At 48.8% G+C, this 23,014-nt stretch overlaps 4 protein-coding genes across 4 annotated transcripts; 3 read left to right on the top strand and 1 right to left on the bottom strand.

Annotated features, from left to right (window-relative positions):
- The first annotated feature begins 1,155 nt into the window (after positions 1–1,155).
- LOC137902905 (synaptic vesicle glycoprotein 2A-like) lies at positions 1,156–8,023 on the top strand. Its single transcript, XM_068747007.1, has 12 exons — positions 1,156–1,795; positions 1,993–2,173; positions 2,593–2,744; positions 2,827–2,960; positions 3,066–3,155; positions 3,470–3,577; positions 4,015–4,103; positions 4,191–4,355; positions 4,457–4,590; positions 7,051–7,257; positions 7,343–7,502; positions 7,840–8,023. The coding sequence occupies exons 1-12, from the start codon at positions 1,156–1,158 to the stop codon at positions 8,021–8,023; spliced, it is 2,244 nt and encodes a 747-aa protein (XP_068603108.1).
- A 3,784-nt stretch (positions 8,024–11,807) lies between these two features.
- Positions 11,808–13,357, bottom strand: LOC137903083 (cathepsin S-like). Its single transcript, XM_068747210.1, has 7 exons — positions 13,238–13,357; positions 12,955–13,077; positions 12,710–12,865; positions 12,407–12,631; positions 12,160–12,325; positions 11,987–12,089; positions 11,808–11,907 (listed from the first exon to the last, which is right to left on the bottom strand). The coding sequence occupies exons 1-7, from the start codon at positions 13,355–13,357 to the stop codon at positions 11,808–11,810; spliced, it is 993 nt and encodes a 330-aa protein (XP_068603311.1).
- A 1,718-nt stretch (positions 13,358–15,075) lies between these two features.
- On the top strand, positions 15,076–16,893 carry LOC137903276 (leucine-rich repeat and immunoglobulin-like domain-containing nogo receptor-interacting protein 1). The gene has a single exon (XM_068747421.1). It carries the CDS (start codon positions 15,076–15,078, stop codon positions 16,891–16,893), a length of 1,818 nt encoding a protein of 605 aa, XP_068603522.1.
- Positions 16,894–17,955: 1,062 nt separating this feature from the next.
- Positions 17,956–20,186, top strand: vps72a (vacuolar protein sorting 72 homolog a). The gene is made up of 6 exons (XM_068747305.1): positions 17,956–18,271; positions 18,576–18,728; positions 18,866–18,986; positions 19,072–19,248; positions 19,326–19,470; positions 19,549–20,186. The coding sequence occupies exons 1-6, from the start codon at positions 18,155–18,157 to the stop codon at positions 19,964–19,966; spliced, it is 1,131 nt and encodes a 376-aa protein (XP_068603406.1). The 5' UTR covers positions 17,956–18,154; the 3' UTR covers positions 19,967–20,186.
- Positions 20,187–23,014: the final 2,828 nt, after the last annotated feature.

Here is a 23,014-nt window from a genome sequence, read left to right as displayed (position 1 = left end):
TTATTTAACGTTTGTTTCGGTGCCGACGGTCCCAGAATGCGTTTTTACAGAATTTCCTGCCTTTATATGATGAAAATGTTAAATGGCACCAGTTTAATGTGAAAGTCTCACCAATGATGAGAAACCTATCCAGATGAATTTTCGTGTCTTGCTTGGTCACCCTTTTTTTGGGGGGGTCTCTGTCGAGGCTGCTCAGCCTGGTTTTTTTTGCTCCCTCTCCTAGTGGTCAAAATAATATTGAAGCTTTTTCCTTTCCATGAACACATAGATCCACCCGAGCTTCCGTTGCTCGGCTCCATGACGACTGTTGCTAGGGTCAGCGTCAGGACCGTGGGCCCCCTTCGGTCGGTGCCGGTGAAGGATCTGTGGCTTCGTGTCTGGATGTTGCTGCCCAAAATAGATCAGCCGCTGCTGCATGTGAATCCATTAGGGACCGACGTGGGGCTGGAGCCGCAACACGGATGCAGTCGGATGTCGAGTCATTCAAGCTCAGCGTTATGGAAAATGGCGTGTGAAACCGCCGATGGGGAAACATTCTAAATGTTGAAAATGTTGCCGTCCTTGTTGGGCGTGATCCGGTTGCATCCGAGCCGTGCTCATGCGTTCTCCTGCGGGAACCTGAACTGAAGCATTTAGGACATTTCCGCGCCGAGACATCCATTAAAAAAAATCATGCATGCAATCGCTGCTGGGCCTGCTGCAGAGTGGAAACGGCCTCTTGAAGGGGTCATTAGCTTGTTTGCTGCGCTAATGGCTGCACCCACGTAAACACGGGCTCAATGAATGTGTGTCTATCTGCATGCATTTTGTCTCTTTGAGGACATTTTTGGGTCTCTTTCATTGGGATGGGGTCCGGTGTCCCCTTCCTCTCGCCCCCCCAGACTGCTGGGATTAGGCTGCATTAGGTGCAGTAACACCCGCGACTCGGTTATGGATAAAGCGGGACCGAATACAAGTACAGCTACTTACCTTTGAGTACTTGCATGTACGAGTATGCGCCCTTAGTAATAACATATCATATTTCCACTTTGTCCACAGAAATACTCGGAGTCCTCAAATCTGTCAGGCGCCTCCTGATCCGACTGACATCCCGGCGCATCCAGTTTGCCCTGCCGCCAAACCTTTGACCCCCCCCCCCCCCCCCCTCTTGGAAAAATGGAGGACAATTACCAAAACCGGACTGCATTCATAAAAGGTGCCAAAGACATCGCCAAAGAAGTGAAGCGACAAGCGTCCAAGAAAGCCGGCCGCACGGTGGACCGGGTGAACGACGAGTACAGCAAGCGCTCCTACAGCCGATTCGAGGAGGACGACGACTACCCGACGCAGGGAAGCCAGGAGGGGGGGGGAGGCGGAGGGGGAGGCGGAGGAGGAGGAGGCGGCTACTACCGTGGCGACAGCCAGGCCGCCAACGAGGACGAGGGCGGCCACAGCGACTCCACGGAGGGTCACGACGAGGACGATGAAATCTACGAAGGCGAGTACCAGGGGATCCCCAGGGCGGATTCGGGGAAGGGCAGCCTGGCCGGGGGCCCCGGCTCGGTGAGGGCCGGCGCCCAGCAGTTCCAAGATGTGGGCGTGTCCGAAGCCGAGAGGAGGAAGGACCAGGAGGAACTGGCGCAGCAGTACGAGACCATCTTGCAAGAATGCGGCCACGGGAAGTTCCAGTGGACGCTGTATTTCGTGCTGGGGCTGGCGCTCATGGCGGACGGCGTCGAGATCTTCGTGGTCGGCTTCGTCCTGCCCAGCGCCGAGAGGGACATGTGCCTGTCTGAGCCTAACAAAAGCATGCTAGGTAGGACCCCGTAATGTGTTTTAACCCCCCCCCCCCGTTTACACACCGTTTACTCCCGAGTAACGTTTGATAGCTCTGGGAAAGAAAAGAGTAAGAGAGAGAGAGAGAGAGAGAGAGAGAGAGAGAGATGTTTTCCCACTTAAGCTTACCGAGCTTCGAGCGGAGGAAGACTTTCATATCTTCTTCTCTCTCCGCAGGTCTGATTGTATATTTCGGGATGATGGTCGGCGCGTTCCTCTGGGGGGCTCTGGCAGACCGGATCGGCCGCCGACAGTCTCTCCTCATCTCTCTCTCCATCAACAGCGTCTTCTCCTTCTTCTCCTCCTTCGTCCAGGGCTACAGCACCTTCCTGTTTTGCCGGCTCCTCTCGGGCGTTGGGTAAATTGCCGCGCGATGCGTTTGGGGGCCGCCGTTCTACGGAACGTTCTACGGAACGTTCTACGGAACGTTCTACGTTCACCTGCGTAACTTTGAGCGCAATCATTTCCATATTTTGATTGATTATGAATGAAAGGTTTGGGTTATGCTGACTAAAGCAAAAACACAGATCGGGGGGGGGTTAATTTAAAGCTTTAGTGAAGCGGCAAATTGAGCTTCTGGAATCTACGTGCAGGGATATCAATCAGATTCCCAGCTTGTGTGAGTTAGCTTTGCTCCGTGGTGATCAATGTGAAAACACGAAAACAAAATAAGCAAGGAGAAGGGGGGGGGGGGGGTCATTTCTGTTAACCTGCCACGCTAAACTCTACCTGCAGCTCTGCATCTCCTCGGGTTGAGTTTGCTTTCTGCTTTTGCAGGATCGGTGGCTCGATCCCCATCGTCTTTTCCTTCTACTCTGAATTCCTCGCCCAGGAGAAGCGTGGCGAGCACCTCAGCTGGCTCTGCATGTTCTGGATGATCGGGGGCATCTATGCGTCCGCCATGGCCTGGGCTATAATCCCACACTACGGTGAGGAGATTAACCTGCAGACTCCTGCGTCGTATTTATCTGTCTTACCTCCCCGGTTGTGTTTTTTTTTTTGTCTTCTCAGGATGGAGTTTCCAGATGGGTTCGGCGTATCAGTTCCACAGCTGGCGTGTGTTTGTCTTGGTTTGCGCGTTCCCTTGCGTGGCAGCCATCGCCGCCCTCAGCGCCATGCCGGAGAGCCCGCGCTTCTACTTGGAGGTCGGCGCGGGGGGGGGGGGGGGGTTGGCTCTTGGTCAAAGTTGCTGGTTGAAAACCTAAAAGCTGGGCTACTGACTTTTTGCTTTTTGCTTTTTGCCCACGCAGAATGGCAAACACGACGAAGGCTGGATGATCCTGAAGCTGGTTCACGACACCAACATGCGATCGAAGGGCTACCCGGAGAAAGTGTTTTCAGTGAGTGCGTCTCAGCGGCGCCATCGATCTGCACAAGCAGGAAGTCGCAACGTCTTCTCTCATAAGGCTCTCTGAGGCGTCGTTGGTTAGCCAGCATCAGAGAAATCCAGACCCTTCCCCTCCAAAATCTTGACGCAAACTCCTTGTGGCACCTTTTTTTTTGGAGCGACCGTCTTTTTTTGGACGACAGGCCGGACGGTTTTAACGCCAGTTGTACCCGACGGGGGGGGGGGGCGATCCCCAGAGAGCAACGTCCGAATCGTAGAAATGTCTTGGGTCGAAACGTCGGTGGCTGAAGGTCCGTTTCATTCCAGGTCACCACAATTAAGACGGTGAAACCGGCGGATGAGCTGGTGGACAGCGGCACCGATACGGCCGTGTGGCGGCGCTACGGCCTGAAGATCATGAGCCTCTCAAAGCAGGTGAGGCGAGCGCCCCCCCCCCCCGAAGAGATCACAGCTGAGGTCATTGCCCCTTTAAATATTTAGCGCTGCAGCCAGAGTGTGAGGCGTCGGCCTTTTGCAGCTTGAGGGAAGCTTTTAACGGCCCCCCCCAGTGGTTTCCTTCCACCCGGGCGTGGGCGGAAACATGGCATGTTTAATTTGCATTGGGCCACGCCCCGCCCGCCCCGCCCCGCCCCGCCCCCACGCCTTCTGTTTAACGCTTTAACTTGAAGAGGCTTCACGGGGCTGGACGACAGGTTAGCTTCTAGACGTGGATTAGCACCCCCCCCGAAAGTCCAGTTCTAAGAACTCGTAAGAAGAACAACTGAGTGACTGCGGAGGCGGGCCTTCGGCTGCCCGCCCAATCAGACGTCAGGGAAGGCGTTGGCTCATTTGTTTCTTCTCTCCGTTTGCAGATACGGAATAACATCGTCGCCTGCTTCCGGCCGGAGTACAAGCGGACCACGTTCATGCTCATGGCCGTTTGGTTCACCATGTCGTTCAGGTAAACGAAAAACACAAACGAACGGGTAAAACGTTCCACGTTCACGCCCAGGCTAATTCCACGGGACCGTGTGACCCCCCCCCCCAGCTACTACGGCCTGACGGTGTGGTTCCCGGACATGATCAAATACATCCAGAAGCAGGAGTACGAGTCGCGCACAAAGACCTTCAGCAAGGAGCGAGTGGAGCACGTCACCTTCAACTTCACGCTGGAGAACCAAGTGCACCGCGACGGCCACTACTTCAACGACAAGTAAGGAGGGGGGGCGGGGGTCAGAGGTCGATTAGACGGGGTCCAGTCGGATTCATGTCGGGATGAAAATCAACGGTAAAGCATGAAGACATGCCCGGCAGGTTCCTCAACCTGAAGATGAAGTCCATGGTGTTCGAGGACTCGGTGTTCGAGGAGTGCTACTTTGAGGACATCACGTCGACGCACACCTTTTTCAGGAACTGCACCTTCATCGCCAGCTTGTTCTACAATACAGGTCAGGACAAGAGTATTATAGCGTAGTATTATAGCGTAGTATTATAGCGTAGTATTATAGTGTAGTATTATAGTGTAGCATAATAGTGTAGTATTATAGCGTGGTATAATGGTGTAGTATAATGGTGTAGTATAATGTATTATAATAGTGTAGTGTAATAGTGTAGTATAATGGTGTAGTATAATCGTGTAGTATAATAGTGTAGTATTATGGTGTAGTATTATGGTGTAGTATTATAGTGTATTATAATAGTGTAGTGTAATAGCGTAGTATTATAGCGTAGTATAATGGTGTAGTATAATGGTGTAGTATAGTGTATTATAATAGTGTAGTATTATAGTGTAGTATTATAGCGTAGTATTATAGTGTAGTATTATAGCGTGGTATAATGGTGTAGTATAATGGTGTAGCATAGTGTATTATAATAGTGTAGTGTAATAGTGTAGTATAATGGTGTAGTATAATCGTGTAGTATAATAGTGTAGTATTATGGTGTAGTATTATGGTGTAGTATTATAGTGTATTATAATAGTGTAGTGTAATAGCGTAGTATTATAGCGTAGTATAATGGTGTAGTATAATGGTGTAGTATAGTGTATTATAATAGTGTAGTATTATAGTGTAGTATAATAGTGTAGTATAATAGCGTAGTATTATAGTGTAGTATTATAGTGTAGCATAATAGTGTAGTATTATAGTGTAGTATAATAGTGTAGTATAATAGCGTAGTATTATAGTGTAGTATTATAGTGTAGCATAATAGTGTAGTATTATAGTGTAGTATAATAGTGTAGTATAATAGCGTAGTATTATAGTGTAGTATTATAGTGTAGCATAATAGTGTAGTATTATAGTGTAGTATTATAGTGTAGTATTATAGTGTAGTATTATAGTGTAGCATAATAGTGTAGTATTATAGTGTCGTATTATAGTGTAGTATAATAGTGTAGTATTATAGTGTAGTATAATAGTGTAGTATTATAGTGTAGTATTATAGTGTAGCATAATAGTGTAGTATTATAGTGTAGTATTATAGCGTAGTATAATAGTGTAGTATTATAGTGTAGTATTATAGTGTAGTATTATAGTGTAGCATAATAGTGTAGTATTATAGTGTAGCATAATAGTGTAGTATTATAGTGTAGTATTATAGTGTAGCATAATAGTGTAGTATTATAGTGTAGTATTATAGTGTAGTATTATAGTGTAGTATTATAGTGTAGCATAATAGTGTAGTATTATAGTGTAGTATTATAGTGTAGTATAATAGTGTAGTATTATAGTGTAGTATAATAGTGTAGTATTATAGTGTAGTATTATAGTGTAGCATAATAGTGTAGTATTATAGTGTAGTATTATAGTGTAGTATTATAGTGTAGCATAATAGTGTAGTATTATAGTGTAGCATAATAGTGTAGTATTATAGTGTAGTATTATAGTGTAGTATTATAGTGTAGTATTATAGTGTAGCATAATAGTGTAGTATTATAGTGTAGTATAATAGTGTAGTATTATAGTGTAGTATTATAGTGTAGCATAATAGTGTAGTATTATAGTGTAGTATTATAGTGTAGTATTATAGTGTAGTATTATAGTGTAGTATAATAGTGTAGTATTATAGTGTAGTATAATAGTGTAGTATTATAGTGTAGTATTATAGTGTAGCATAATAGTGTAGTATTATAGTGTAGTATAATAGTGTAGTATTATAGTGTAGTATTATAGTGTAGCATAATAGTGTAGTATTATAGCGTAGCATAATAGTGTAGTATCATAGTGTAGTATAATAGAGGCTGCAGTCCGTTGTGGTTTTGAAGGCTTTGTGGTTCGCTCTCTGCTTGCTTTCAATCAGCCTGTGCCTGAGAATTTAATGACGCTGCTATATAAGCCTTAAATGTCATCATCTTCACATCCGGTGTTCGTCTCTCGTCCCTGAAAGGCAGCCCATAATATTACGTATCAATGGATTTATGGCTATTCAGCGTTTTTCACGCCCGACTCGCTTTAAAAAAGAAAAAGCTGCTGGAGGTCATTAATATGGAGACGGTGTCGTCTGGAAAGCCTTCGTCGTGCAGTTTGTGCAGCTGCAGGCGAGCCAAATGGGAAAAGACAATAAAAGCCAGGCTGGAACCTCAAGGGAAACTGATATTAACGACGTCAGTGGTTTCACATTTCCTGGAATCCATTTGAAATAATCCAGAGCGAAGGATGATGTAGCGTCGCACAGAGGAAGATTAGCTGCAAATAAAAGATCCGATCCTCCTGTGTTAGTCGGCACAATGTGCCTGAGAGGTAAAACTCAGGGCAAATAAAGAAAACCACTGTTTCAAACCCGGATTTTGGGGGGGAAAAAAGCAAATAATTTCTCAAGATTAGGGGGCAAAAATAGGATTTTTCCGTCCCGATTTAGACGTTTTTCTAACGCTCATTAAAAACATCTTCCCGTTTCTCTTTCAACAGATTTGTTCAAATACAGGTTTGTCGACTGTAAACTCATCAACAGCACGTTTCTCCACAACAAGGAGGGCTGCATGCTGGACTTCAGCGACGATTTCAACAATGCCTACATGATATATTTTGTCAACTTCCTCGGCACGTTGGCAGTGTTGCCTGGCAACATCGTCTCCGCGCTGCTGATGGATAAAATCGGCCGTTTACGGATGCTGGGTAGGCGGGGATCTGATCGACGTGGGTAAGTCGCTGGTGGACGCGGCGCCTATTTCACTTTGTGCCGTCGCATCCTTCTCTCCAGCGGGATCCAGCATCATCTCGTGCGTCAGCTGTTTCTTCCTGATGTTTGGGAACAGCGAGTCGGGAATGATCGCCCTGCTGTGCCTGTTCGGTGGCATCAGCATCGCCTCGTGGAACGCCCTGGATGTGATAACGGTGGAGCTTTACCCCTCGGATAAAAGGTGGCGCCCGTCTCTTCCTGTTGTCTCTGGCGTGTTCTGTTTATTTGAACGTTTGAACTCCTACGGATTTGGCTGCAATCAGTCGGATGTTTTATTCACTGTCCTCCCCGGATGTAACACATTATGTAATGTTGCTATGGCGATTCCTTTAAATTGCCTGATTGGATAAACACGGGCGATCACATAACCTCCTCCGGCTCTGATCGGGGGGGGGGGTATCCTTGGAGACTCGTTATGCTGGATTATTATTGGAATTTAAAACGAGTCTTTAAATCTAGGCTGTAAAGTTTTCCCGTTCTTCCATACGGACTCTGATTGGTTCCTTTCCTCCGTTCAGGACCACGGCGTTCGGCTTCCTGAACGCCCTCTGCAAGCTGGCGGCCGTCCTGGGCATCAGCATCTTCCAATCGTTTGTCGGCATCACCAAGGCCGTGCCCATCATCTTCGCCGCCGGCGCGCTCGCCGCAGGAAGTTTCCTCGCAACGAAGCTGCCCGAAACACGAGGCCAGGTGTTGCAGTAAAACACACGGCCAGCGGTGGGCAGCAGAGGGCAGCTGGAACGCCCCCACCCCACCCCCACCCGGGAGCTTCGGGCGCTGTCCAACACACGCCAACAGGACAGACCGCCATTCCCATTGTAAGCCCAGAATCCTTTGAATTGGATTGCATTTATTAATCTGTATAAAACCGCAGAGATTATCCGGACGACGACACCTTCAGACGAACTCTCCCAAATTAACCTCGGATTTGAGCAGGGGGCGACTCGGGGCGGATATCAAACGGAGAAGACAGAAGTCAAATTAAGAGATGAGACTTAAAAGCCATTCCGGGGGGGTGGGCATGAAAAGATTTAGTCGTGTATGTGGTGTTTTTTCCCCCCCGTATGTGATTGCAGTGTCCTTCCGTCTCATCTGTCTTTGATCTCGGTGCTGCTTTTGAATCTGCTGTGACGTTTTCCAGACCAGTTCACCCAGACTGATGCTCGGGCTCGATAGAAAAAAGAAAAACAGAATTCCATATAACATTTTCCCCTCTAAAAGCACCGGCTGACCTTTGACCCGGAGCCGGGCCTCGGACCGGCGAAGATGCATTTCACAGGATTCTCTGTCGTAAATTGGAATAGTCGTAGGATTCAGCGGTAAACTAATGGTCCCCCCCCCCCCCCTCCTTGTTGCTGAACACGGGAAGAATTATGGAGGCAGATGCTTGTGTAACGTGTGTGTGTGTGTGGACTTGCATGTGTGTCTTTGTCACGTGAGACGAGCGGAAGCCTCTGATTTATTTGTTTGACCGCCATCGTTTTTAACGGACCACTTTACGGCCCCAGCAGCGGAATGTTTGGGGTTAATCTAGAAGGAAGGAAGTCGGCATAGACGCCACGCAGCAGCTCAGGTGTGGTGAAAGGTTTGGATCACGTTTACAACCATGCTAATCCGTCCCGCACGCACACCGGCCGAAACCAAACAGCTGGCATCCGCGGGGGGGGGGGGGGGGGGGTGGTGTCAAACTGCAGCCAATCTTATCATAGCATCAAGACATAATTTGACCTTTAAGTACAAACAGCGGCTCCAAAAAAAAAAAAGAAGAATCTGCAAAAAGAAGCTTCAGTCGTTCCGATCTGGAGAGGAAAATAGAGGCGTCTGAGAGACGTTCCATTCTTCCGTTCCGGTCATTCCTTCCCTAGATCTGCCGTGTGTGAAAAAAAAAAGAAGCCTTCTGTGACTTAAACCGGGAATCATCAAGTAATTGAGCGCCATTCTTTACGCTACTTTGGTATCGCTTTTCCAAAGGTGTACATGTGCCGACAATCAGTGAGCGAGAATAGCGCATGTTATTAGACTTGAGGACATTCATTGTGTGTGTGTGTGTGTGCACGTGTGTGTGTGTGTGAGAGAGCAAGATAAAGTTTAAAAGAATCATTAGACAATCCAACGAGAAGGCCGATGAAAAGATGAAATCATTGAGGAAGTTAGCGTAGCTTAGCATAAAGGACAGAAATGGAGGGAAACAGCTAGCAGGCTCTGCGCTAGGATTAAAAAAAAGACTCAACATAATCTCGCATTTCTCGAAGTTTCTCACAAAACCATCGAACTTCCTTTAACAAACGTGATTCGACGACTGCGTTCCGGAGGCGTCGGGCGGTTTGTGCTGTCTTTGGACCGAACCAACAACCCGCCAGCTTTAGCCTCACAATGTAGCTCTGAGGGCGCGGCCGTAATCCTTTCACACCGAACGTGAACACGAAGGTGAAGGCGAGCGTCTCCCAAACTGCGTTTCCATCGACTAGCTGTCTGCAGGCCTTGTTCCTACCCAATGTGTCCTGTCGTGTCCGTGCAGCGGGCGGATGATCGGATGACGCCGTCGTATATGCGTGTGTGAGCTGAATAAACTGTCGTGTATTTTTCTACTTCATCCTTGCGATGAATGCAGCTCGGTTGGGGACCACGGGAATACATTTACACCAGAGGAGGAGAACCCGAGGCGACATGTGCAGTAAAGAACTCAGGGGGGGCTCTTTTGCTGCTACAGTAAAGATAGCCAGCCTCAGAAAAGCATCCCACTTTACACCCCCCCCCCCCCCCCCCCCATCCCTCTGTAACTGATCGTGACGCATGTTTGTGTCGTGTTGTCTGAGTTCTTGGACGTCCTGTGTGCCGACTGTTTTTGTCTAAAGCAACAACCGGTGTTTTCATTGTCGTACGATGACATAAATCTGTTGCTTGCAGTGATCGTTCTTAATCAAAGTGGGGTTAAACTTGGTGAAATGTGAGCGTGCCTTCTGAAAGTAAGTTAGTGGTGACTGTACTCCTGCTCGACCTTGGACCCAGGTGGCTTTTATTTCATTATATATGCCTGAATGTCTGAGGCGGACGCTTGTAATCGTGCGATTCCTCCCGTCACACCACCGAGAGTTAAGACCGGAAAGATGGGAAAACTTAAAGGAGTCAGGACGTTCATCGAAACGAACAAAAAGTCCAGTTTGACAGGTTTTTTTTTTCTGCATGAGTCTGATTATGTGTGAGCAAAGAAACGGAAACTTTCCCCCTAAATCTGAGGAAAACAGAAAACACCCCCCCCCCCCCCGTCAAATTTTAGCTCCTGTCCAAAATGTAAAAGTTTACCATTTAATGTTACTATGTGTAGACTTTTTATTCTATATATATTTATGTATAAACTTTTGAAAAGGGTCAGCGGTTTTCAGTCGACTGCGGCAGTGATGTTAAAATAAAGCGAACGCCGGTCTGAAGACTGAATGTGATGATGAAGGTCCGATGGAGGGATGAAGGCCTTTTTTTATGGCATCGTTTCCGTCTCCTCCAACTCTAAAGCGCCACTGTCCAGAACAGATCCCGAAAGGAGCGCTTCGGCCGTGCCACAAAACGACCCCTCCATCCGCCGGGATCCTTCGCTTGTAGTTTGGACCGGAAGGGATTTCAGTTTGCCTCTTTGTTCAGTTCGATTCTGAGACGTTTAGAAAAAGATTTGAGTTTTACTCTGAGTGAGTTCAACTGAAAAATCAATGTAATGTGTGTGGAAACTGTAGATGTTTGTACGTGCAAGTTTGGAGTTTGTGGCACTAAAAGACCAATGAAAACTATTCAAAAAAAAAGCAGCTCGATATATCAAGAATCTATCGTGTGTCATTTGTTTTTGTAAATGGAGACTGCGAAACTTCGGTACTTCCAGATATTGAGAATATTTTAGTGATGCTGAAAAGGCGCTGTATTTATTTTATTGTGAAAGTTGTTGATTATGCTGGGATCATCCAGTGCCAAGAAGAAAGTGATCAATTACATGAAAAAAAATAAACCTTGCCAAAAGAAAAGGAACGTAATGGTTTGCATTTCACAACATGAATTCAACGTTCATGTTCGAGTCAAAGCTGGTAGGAGGCATTTTATTAGCGATGTGGAGCTACGTGCTGACTTTGCACAAACATTTGAAGACAATTCTTTTTGAAAAAACAAATGTAGCTGCTGCCCCCTCGCGGCCTTCCTGCGCCATTACGTGCTCAGAGGTGGGCAAGAAAACCTTTAACGATCAAGTCTTTGATCCTCGCAGTGCGTCATTCTGACAAAAGTCAAGGTTGACTGAAAGACCGACCTCCATTAGAGGTTAAATAACTGACTGTACATTGCTTTTCAGTTTCCAGTGCTCCGAAAAGAGATTGTCAATTGTGCAGCTCCACGAAGCCTAGCTATGCCAACAATTCAAACACAGCAAGACAAATGCGTAAATTCTCTTCCAGTTTATTTAAAATCATTTCCCCTGTTACTGCAGAGGAAGACGATCAGAACGTGCCGATCACAAGATGGGGTAACAAGCAGCGAGAGCGATGCCACACTGGTTGCCCTTGTTCCGAGCCATCTTGACGTAGCCTTCCTCACCATACGCTGTGCCCCAACTACAACGGAAGGATATTTAAACACATTAAAAGGAGGAGTAGCAGGAAAAACCTGATATAAAATCCACACTGCCTTCACCTGTTCTTAACCAGCCAGTAGTCGTGCCCCCTCTCCGTGCCGTAGCCAACGACCAGCACGCCGTGGTTCACCTTCTTATTGCACGCCTTGTCCCTGTACACGCCTGTCAAACAGCGAGGGAGGGAGCATTTAAACCGGAACGCAAAGAGAAACGCAAAGCGGCCGACACTCACCGTGTCGATAGAAGACAAACTTGGGGCTGGAGGAATAAATTGCCACAGAGATGGGGCCGACGTGGGCCACGGCCGCCTTCAGCGCCGCTTCGTCCCCCTTGGGTAGGCTGGCGTAGCTCGAGCAGCCGGCGGCACGATTTCTTGGGTTGTACTTGCAATGACCAGCCTGGAGAGGGAGGAAGAGTGAGGTCACCGGTGTCGCAAGAGTTACCTGCGGGCCTGGAAGGGATCCGGTGCCGGAGCTCACCCTGCCGATGTAAGGGTAGCTGGCGTCCGACTCGATCCCCTGGTTGTCAATGACATACTGGAACGCGCTGGTCATGAAGCCGCCGTCGCACCCTTTGTTGCCGTGTTTCGTGGCACAATCGACGAGGTTCTGCGGACTGAGGGACACCAGGACTCCCTTGGTCTTCTTTAGTTGTCCCTCTAGAGCTCCAACGGCGCTGAAGGCCCAACAAGAGCCACACAAGCCCTAGAGGAAAGCTCGCTTGTTACATGCAAACCGCTCGTGTGCCAAAAACTCGTCACGGCACCTGCTGGGACCCCCCACCTGCTGCTTCACCTCTGTCACCAGGCCCTCGGCCCTCAAGTCCACCGAGGGAGGGACGGAGACACTGAGGTTGACCTTGAAGAATTCTGAAGGGACTCTGTCCAGCTCATCGGGCACGATGGTACCAGAGAGCATTCCGGCTACCTCCTCAGCGGTCTACGAGTGTAACAAGTCCGACTCAGTTCCACACGTTCCGTCGCCACGGGTTTCAGGAAGAGCTCAACCCCCCCCCCCCCCCGACTCACCAAGTCGCCCATGTGATTCATCGCCAGCTCGTAGGAGTGCAAACCCAGGGAGGCTTCCAGGTTGTGAAGGCTAATCATGTTCAGGTTCTCCTCCCATATCCGCCGGCGTCCACACTCCTCAATCTGGGAATGCAGCATTGATGTCGACCACAGGTGATAAAAAAGAACTTAAACACGATGGGTTAAGGTACAGAGAGAGGACGATCCAGAGTATCGGTGTCCGGCGTTCAGGTAAGCCCCTTTCGTTAGACCCATTAGGGTCCGAGAGAAGCCCGAGACGTACCTGCTGAGAGTAGCTTCTCTCATGCGCTTTCTTCCAGATCTCCCAGTGCCGGTCCAGCTCAAAATCCATAACGGCCATCGCAATTCCGCAGAGGACGACAGAAAGCAAGCTCCGAAACATGTCTGAACCTGGGGAGGTGAACTGACGGGCCACGGTGACAAGCTGTAGAGTTTTATTGGCCGGACTCCGTGCTCTGATTGGACGGCTGCTGCGGGGGGTTCAGTCACACACCGCCAGGTGATGCCCGTTAACGTTTAGAGGCGTTAACGAAGTCCCAGGAGGCATTTGAGCTCCACCGGGAGGCCGAGCAGGCAAGTTTCCAATCGTTAGTTTGAGGAAAAATGAGAAGAGAGAGCAGTTTTCTTCACTCAGGAGGAGAGATGCTGAATAGAGGATCTATACCTGAGATCAGCAGGGCAGTACTGAGAGGGTATTTACCTCCATGCTCACTGCACACCTGAAGACCATTAAACTGGGTCTGGGCATCTATTTATTTGACCACTAGGGGGAAGCAGAAACAAGCAAATGACCTCAACCATAATAACTATTACTATTTACAGTGATGCTGTTTCCGTGTGCACTAAAAAATAAAATAAATCTAAATATGCTACATTATGCGGATTATTGCGAGATAATAATCCTGTTGTGTTGAGATTTAAACCGATTTAAAAGATCAGACCTGCAGGATTCACAAGTTTATTTTAACACATTATACTTTATTACTGATTTGATCTCAGAATGTGTTTAGTTTCATTCCGATTTGGGACAAGGCATCCCATTTCCTTTATCCACAACTAATCTGTACCAGCAACAGAAAAGACGATCCCTGCATGTCCAGATCCTTTTTATTTCAAACAAAGCGGGCGAGCATGCAAAGGGGGGGGGGGCGATTTGCATACTGAGCGACCTCAGAGACAGACTGTGGTTTGCATGGAGATGAAGGTGTGGGCGAGACATTCAAGGTCTCGCTTCATCGTTCCTCTGAAACGGCAAAACAACAACAACAACCAGATGAATTTATTGATCTGACGCAGCTGTAGACATTTAAATGTGAGCCCAGGGTTCGGATGGAGACGTGAATGTCAAAGTGGCACGTTTGGAGCTTCAGTTTGCTTTTACCATGACTAAAAATCTAAATAATACCAAGACAGCGTTGCTGTGCCAGCCTTTCAGATGCAGGCTGTCAAGACACTCCTGATTATCATTCCTTCCCATCTGCTGTTTTCCCGGTGTCCCTGTGTTTCTGCTGACCCGTTCCTGCCTCCTGTCATCCAGAGCAGCGTTTTGGATGGACTCCAGGAGCTGCACCGTGTAATTCCCCAGCATGAACCCGAGCGCTCTCGCATCCGGAGCCAGGTTGCTGTTGCCATGAGGACGGAGAAGCGACGGGGGGGGGGTTCTCTTCCTCCGGAGGAAGAATTCTTCTCTGTGGGAGGACGGAGCTCTCTTGATGTGATGCGTCTCTGGTTCTGTCACGGCGCAGGTTCTGATTCGGATCTATTTCTCGGGTGGTTCTGATTGATCAGAGATTCCACCCGGCTTTGGGTCGTAGGGTTGAAGCAACAATTTATCCAGGCACCAGTCGGAGCTATCGCAACGACGACCCCCCCAGACCGAGGAGACGGGTGAGTCACGAGCCTTTGATGTTCCAGCGTGTTTGTCTGCGTGTTTGTCTGCGTGTTTGTAACTGCGATTTCACTTTTGCGCACTATTTTCACTCTCGAGATTTCGCGCTCCCAGAGGAGCTGCAGGAGGAGCGATGTCACGTTTCTGCTGTGACATCACTAACTCCTCTGTCCGTCTGTCCGTCTGTCTCTTGGCCTCCGACAGGCCACCCAATGTTTGAGGGGGTCGCCGTCCACCAGTGGCTGTGCCGGGGAGCCCTCTACCTGTTGACGGCGGGGGTCGCGTTGACGTCCCAGACCCGGTGGCCGTGCCCTCAGCCCTGCCGCTGCTACGCCGAGCCGCCGGAGGTGAACTGCTCTGGAGGCCGGTTTGCCTCGGCGCCCATCGTTCTCCCACGGGACGCCAAACTGCTGAATTTAACACACAACGGGATCAAGACTCTGCCGCGGCAGCAGTTCCGGAACCTGACACAACTTTTAGACTTGGATTTGAGCGACAATATCATGTCGGCCATCGAAGTCGAGGCCTTTGTCGGCTTGCAAAGTCTGATGAGTCTGCGTCTGGCTCGCAACCGCCTTAAGATCCTTCCTGTCGGGGCTTTTGTTGGTTTGTCAAACCTGAAGTTTCTGGACATAAGCAGCAATGAAATCCTTGTTTTTCTAGACTTTACTTTCCTTGACTTGACGCTCCTGCAGTTAATGAAAGCAACCGGTAATGAGCTGGTGTTCGTCTCCCGTCAAGCTTTCGCCGGTTTAACCAGCCTGCAGGAGCTTCACCTCGACGGGCGCAACCTCACCGCCGTGCCGACAGAAGCTCTCGCGCAGCTCGGCGGGCTGAGGATTCTTTGCTTTCACCAGCTGGGCCTCTCGACGCTGCCCAACTACTCCTTCAGTCGCCTGGAGCGCCTCAAGGAGTTGGTTCTCGCTCGCTGCCCCTGGCTAGAGAACCTCTCAGGAAACTCTCTCTTTGACTTAAATCTGACGTCCCTCACCATCAGACACTGCAAGCTCGCTGCGGTCCCGTACGTCCCTCTGCAGCACCTTGTGTACCTTGTGTACCTTGACCTTTCTTATAATCCGATCTCCCACATTCACGGGAACCTGCTCGGAGTCCTGGTCCGGCTCCAGGAACTTCATCTGGTGGGGGGGTTGCTGATCTGCATCGAACATGGGGCGTTCAGAGGTTTGACGCGTTTGGAGTTGCTGAATGTGTCTGAAAATCTTCTCACCACACTCGAGGTCGGAGCGTTCCATTCTGTGGAGACCCTTAAAACGGTCGGACTTGATCGGAACCCGCTAACGTGTGACTGCCGTTTGCTGTGGGTGGTGCAAAGACGGCTGGAGCTGGACTTTGGCCGCGATCCACCGACTTGCTCGACCTCCGTCCAGCTGCAGGGCTGGACTTTTCAAGATATTGTTCCCGGCCTGCTGACATGTCGACGGCCTCGCATCCTAACACGCAAACCTCAGGGAGGGACAGTCGATCAGGGGCATACGGTGGCGTTTTACTGCGATGCAGAAGGGGACCCAGCTCCATCCGTCACCTGGCTAGACCCACGGCTAGAACCGTTATCTAGCGTTGGCAGGATACAGGCGCTCGCCAATGGTACGCTCGAGGTTCGCTATGCTCAGCCTCAAGACAGCGGCGCTTATCGCTGCGTGGCATCGAACGCGGCGGGAAATGACAGCCTGACGGTTAGCTTGCACGTCCGAAGCTGGCCATCGTCCTCTAAAAAACCTTCTCACCTCAAAGGAGGGTTTGCCTTTCCTTCGGCCTCCCCAAGCAGGAATGGAACTCAAACGCGCCCCTTCGATGTCAAGACGTTACTGATAGCAACGACCATTGGGTTCCTCTCATTTTCCAGCTCTGTAGGCGTATGCTTCATCTTCATCTTCTTCTGGAGCAAGAGCAAAGGGAAAATAAAGCACACAGCCACGATAGCATACGTGCCACGAAGTGCCACGCCCAACAATCAGGGAGGCACATCCAGCTACATGGAGAAAAGCAGGGTCACCATGAAACTAATATGAGTGGATGAGTTCAAAGATTTTTTTTTTTTTGACGTGACTTTGCATGATGAGTTTATTCAATGAAAAATGTCAACTTCCTTGCGTTTTAACAACTCTCTTTATGAAAGATTCAATGTAATAAAGGCTCAATTAAAAAGAATCAAAGGGTTTAATGGGCATAATGCATGTCAAGTGTAGTGACTTCAACTATTCTGTTACCTGCTGACTTATTCTGTTGCCTTTGCTGGTCTTCATATACAGAAACTATTTTATAATGCAGAATGTACTGGAAGGAATTTAATAGGCTTGCCTGGCTGACTAATTTTATGGTTTAACCCATTATTTGCTGGACTAATATGCATAAGGGAAATTATTAATACTGACCTCAGATGTCAGTAAGATAACTTAAAAATAATAACGTTTACCATGTACAAATATATGCAACTCTTTTGTCAATACAGCACGTCCGTTCTGCTTAATTTACGAGCCATATTGACTTGCACATTTTCACTGTTGTAATCTTTAAAGCTGTATGGAATGTATTTTCTTCAGTCCCCAAAATAAAGCACTTTACTTTTTGAAAGTAGCACATAATAAAATTAATGTGCTCTCAAGAATGTCATTTGCCATTTTTATGTGCGTTTCTTGGTCCATTGGTGGTGATGACCTCCACCAGTGGGTGGCGCTGTGGGCATTTGCTTGAAAACCAAAAAGGATCAGTTTTGTGAGTTTTTTGTGGTCGCCACCAAAAAACCCTTAGTAGAGATAAAAATAAGATATATTTCAGTTTATTTATTGTTGTACTATTGATAAATGCATTATCGGCCATCTCGGCAGATTGTAAATGTAACTATCTCCAGGAGGAAACTTTTCCAGCTAAATTATTCAAATTATTCAAATTATTCAGGAGCTCATTTATGAAAGTGAATGAAATAAATGTAAATAAATCCATATGAATTCAGAATATTTGAATATTAGATTAAGGGAGGAATAAATATACTGTATCTTATAACGTCGATTATTTTTTTCAAGTCCTCCGTCTTGACCCGGAAGTACATGAAATACCCCGGATGTGTCGAATAGCAGTTAGCTGAGCGTGTGTTTATTTGGTATCAAAAAGGAACACATTTCACGTATTACCCCGGAGCTAGCTATGGATTCGACTTAGTGGCTGAGCTAACACCAACATTACCAGCCGTAAATGTTTAGCCTGCGCGGCGTTAATTCCACCGCGTTAGCCCGCCATTAGCCTGTGAAGGCTAGCATTGTTCAGAATACAGCCATGAGTCTGGTAGTCGGCCGTGAACCCAGAAAGACTGCGGGTAACCGCATGTCAAAGCTGCTGGATGCCGAAGAAGAGGATGAATTCTACAAGACAACTTATGGAGGCTTCAACGACGTGAGTAGCTGAAGCTAACGAGCTAATAGCTTAGCGCTAGCGCCGAGCTCGTCTGAGTAGTTCAGGATCAACTCGGAAAAAAGAGAACACACCCGATGACAGCGTGTCAGCCATGTGTAATGTGAATATCAGTAAAACTTGATTGGACGAGTGAGCAAGTATTGATCCTTAAAGGCGTCTCTGGGATGACTTACGACGGAAACGTCACCTAAATATTAAGAATAAATAACTTGAAAACCCAATAGTGTTTGTATTTTCCCGTATTTTAAACGTAACTTGAACTTGAACTTTTGTTGGGCGTTAGGAATCGGGAGATGACGAGTATCACGGGGAACATTCCGACACCGAGGACGAGGTCGACAGCGACTTCGACATCGACGAAGGCGACGAGCCAGACAGCGACCAGGAGGATGCGGCGCCTCGGAGGAAAAGTCGGGTTGTGACTAAAGCGTACGAGGTGGGCGACATGTGTGATGCATATATGTGGCTGGATGGGCAGGGAGGGAGGGGCTGCTTGGCTAGGCTCCGCCTTCATTCGCGTGTCTTTATGTGGATTTGCTCTTGAAGTGCCGTTTTGTCTTTGTTTCATCCAAGGAACCGATAAAGTTGCCAAAACCCAAACCCAAAAGACCGTCGGAGGAACAGAAGAAGACCGAGAAAACTAAAGTGGAGCTCAAAAGGCGGATTCCACAAGAATATCAAGACTTCGGAGAGGGTGAGGTTCTTAGAAGCGAACGCTACGGGCGGCGTCCACAGAGGGGCGCTCTCTGTTTCACGCCGTGGCTTTCGTCTTCCTTTAGCTCGGAAGTCTGTCCGACAGTCGACCAGCGAGCATACCCGGAAGACCAACCTACGCCTGCAGGAGCGCCAGGACGCCCCCCGGAGGCGGCGGGGCGCTCACCGGGACCGGCCCCTGACCCAGGAGGAGCTGCTGGCCGAGGCCAAAGTAACCGCCGAGATCAACGTCCGATCTCTAGGTGAGAAGCCGACGCCTGAACGGGCGCCGTTTGTTCGCGACCTCTGAAACGACGTGAGCTTTACCGTCCGTTCGTAGAGAATTACGAGCGCCTGGAGGCGGACAAGAAGAAGGAAGTCCACAAGAAGCGGCGATTCGAGGGGCCGACCATCCGCTTCCATTCGGTGCTGATGCCGCTGGTCTCGCACGCCGTCTTAAAAGAAGAAAACGTTGACGTGGAGGGGTAATGGTTAACGCCCTCAGGAACCCCGAGGTTGATTCTACGCCTTCTCTAAATATTATATCGGTCTGTTTTCCACAGGTTGGATCAGGACGTCCCGCAGGCGGCGCCCCAGAATCCCGCCGCCCCGTCCCAGCAGCCCGCCGGCGGCCTGTGCTCCCGCACCTACATCACCTTCAGCGACGACGAGGCCTTCGAGGCGGCGTTCCCCCACGGGGACCAATCGAGCCCTCTGCTCCCCGTCCAGGAGGTGTGTCCCGTCACCCACAAGGCCGCGCTGTACAGAGACCCCGTCACCGACATACCGTACGCCAACGCTCGGGCCTTCCGCATCATCCGGGAGGCTTACCGGAAATACGTGGCCGCGCACGGCTTTCCGAACACGTCCGGGGGAGGAGGAGGGGGAGGAGGAGGAGGAGGAGCGGCGGGGCTCGACGCGTTGGTGGGGAGGGGCGCCCGGCAGAAGATGGTGGTCAGGCAGAGCGCCGTGGGAACATGAGTGTAGGTGACAGGTCTGTGCTTCTGCTTTGATGCGTAGTTCATCACCGGGAACACCGGGAACGCCGGGAACACCGGGGAGTTCAGGCAGACGCGCGGCTGAAAGGAACTTTATTCATTGTGGCGTGAATGAACGCCAACAGGCGTGTTTTTATTCTTACTGTCAATACATTTTTGTTTCTTAAAATGTAGATATTGCTCAAGAAAAAATAAACATTTGAAATGTGGAATGATTCGTATCTCCTATTTCCAAAAACACACTTTTATTCCCGTTTTATTTAAAATTCGCTTCATTTCCGGTGACGGCTCGTCTCGGATCAAAGGCTAGCCGGGGGAACTGACTCATGGGAATGCTGAGTCACATTTAATTGCCTGCAAATGTTATTCTTCCAAAAAGCGATTGGTATCATTAACATAATTTCTATCATTACCGGGGATGTAAGTTTGTTTTGCAGCCGAAGCCGTAAACCCTGCAGATATTTCTACCTTTGCATAAAACCTCCCAAAATTCCTTCTTTGACGTTTCCGCCGGAAGGATCGCGTTTCTCTCAAGCGGATTTTCTCCGGCTGTTCTTGTAATTTCGGGCTGATGTCCCCCCCCCCCCCCCGGTGTTTCGTTCTGTGTAAGGAAAATCAAATAACCAGACTTGAAGCTCAGAGGATTCGAGTTCTTCTTCGTCGGCAGGTTGTTGATTAACGAAGAAAAACATTGATGATGCATTTCACACAGTCTCGAGTCAAATGATCCGTCTCCTTGGTTCCTGCCAATCTCTGGAACACTGGAACCAGTTTAGATTCAGAGGTCAAATCATCATTTAGGGTGCTAGAAAAACATGGAAGAGTTTTTATAAATTAATTAAGCAGAAATAAATACTAAATAGAATCTTAATATTCCTTGGTTTATTGTCGTTAAGTGCAAAAAACAAACAAACAGGTTTTATCTCAGGATTGTCAGTTTTCAGCATTTTCTTGTTTGTGTTTTAGTAAAGTATTTGGTTTCATCTGCAACAAAAGATTACTGGTAAGAAGTTTTCTTTTTAATGCGTATGCCACAAAATCACGTTTCAGATTGCTTGTAACACAAATGCTAAGCTAAAGCTACGTCACCGTCTGAGGTTCCATCTGCATTTATTTAGGACGCGTTGCAGGAACCTCTTCTAAAGGTTTTTGGTAGGAACAAGAAGGTGTTATTTATTTTCCTCCACTTCCATCAACCTCGATATTCGTAATATTAGCCGGCGGCTGTCTTTGCGTCTCTTGTGTAATCTGGAACGACGGCGCTCGCTCTCAGCGCATGTGATGCTCACGGATCAGCTTCCAGAGACGGAACGGAGGGAACTGCATTATCACTTGTTCTAGTGTGGTAGTTGCCATGGAGACCAGTGTAGGTGGTGTGCTGTACTCCATCCCCTTGTCCTCGCTCTCCTCTTCCGTTGCCCACCCTCTATCTGCAAGATCCACGCAACTTTCCTTCTTCAGATGTTTCTGCTCGTTTTCTCTTGTTTTTTTTGAGACCTGCCACATTTCCGTTGTTGCATCAAACGTTTTTTAATGAAATGACCGGACTGTGATGAAGGAAAACGTGAAAGCAACAACCTGACAGAGTTCAGAGCATCTGAAGCTCTTCTGTTCCAGGCTTCAGATTCTTCTCCTTATTTTTCTTCTTCTCATTCCTCGTGTGTTTCTTGCTGACCATCCATTTCCGTAACCTGCTTTGCCAATCGCTTCTTTTCACAGACCAGCTATTTTATCAGTTTCCATGGCGATGTGTGTGTGTTTTCTGTGTATTTTTAACACATTTTGTGTTCAGCGTTCCCAGCTCATCTCTAATGAATTCCTCTCCTCCACTTCGTTCTGTTTGACTTTATCCTCTTTGTAGTTTTAAGCGATCTACCCCTCAACGATTCAGAGATTTGATTCTCATTGAGTGTAAAATAGTGGGTGAAACAAAACCCTCAGCGGGCGCCATCAGAGGTTCTTCTTCCTCTTTACCTGCTGCTTCTCGTCATTCTGTGCAAAAATGCCTCCTAAAATTCGAAGCTTGTTTTCAGGTGCATTATGGGGAATGTAGTGCTTTTTTTTAATCCTTGATGTCTGCTTGATACTGAAGGCTCATATATGCCAAACATTAAAGAAGGATAGAAAGAAAAGACGTATTTATTTCTCTTTTTGTGCGGGGGGGGGGGGGGGTACATGATGAGAACAGCATTCCGGATCTGGAGCCTCTCCCTGCGGACGTTGGCTGAAGAAACATTTCAAATGAATTTATGAGTATGTTCGCCGTCAGGGCTGCAGGTGATGCAGCCGCGTGACCCGCGTGTCGATTGCGTTCGCGCGCTCCCGCGTCGGGCGCACAGTTTCGGGCAGGTATGCGAGTCACGGCTCCCCGGCGGACCGGGGGGGGCGGCGGCGCGTCACGGGGCGGACCGGCCCGCGTTTGGAGGCGTTTCTTTCCGTTTCTCACGCGCGACCATTAAAACAAAATTAGGTGTGACGGACCGCTAGAGCCCGCAGGACGCGGCGTCGGGACCTCCCCCCCTCCGCCCCCTCCTCCTCCTGATGTGAATCTCAGAATCATGGAGACGTCGGAATGCCGCGCAGCGTGAACGAGCCGAACACACACGCGCGGGATTCGTGCGCTAAACGTGCCGCCGGCTTGTGCGGGTGGCGGAGCCCGCACGGGCGTCACATCTCGATGATTAGACGGTAAATGGCAATAATCGGTTCGATTAACGCGCAGCGATCACGTGCATCCGGGCTGCGCCGTTTATAAAGCGTCAGACGACGCAGCGATCGATCGGGGGCTGCAGCCGGGGATCGATCGTCCCGGATAATGAAGCCGGTCGGAGGAGATCGTCTTCATTACACCGGAAGCCGTCTCGGGATCTCCTCTCGGTTCTTGGGTTGCGACAGAGTCGGAGCAGAAGAAGCAGCAGGAGCAGCAGGAGCAGCAGAGAGGAGCTGCTGCGTCCGGACTGAGCTGAAGGGGACGCACCTGCAGCGCAGGTGAGACCAGAAGGACCCGCCCCCAAACCCCGCACCTTCCCGG

The sequence above is a fragment of the Brachionichthys hirsutus genome, chromosome 13, assembly GCF_040956055.1.
Source record: "Brachionichthys hirsutus isolate HB-005 chromosome 13, CSIRO-AGI_Bhir_v1, whole genome shotgun sequence".
Taxonomy (NCBI): domain Eukaryota; kingdom Metazoa; phylum Chordata; class Actinopteri; order Lophiiformes; family Brachionichthyidae; genus Brachionichthys; species Brachionichthys hirsutus.
The sequence above is the reverse complement of the archived record's forward strand: the minus strand, read 5'-3'. Positions and strand labels throughout refer to the sequence as shown.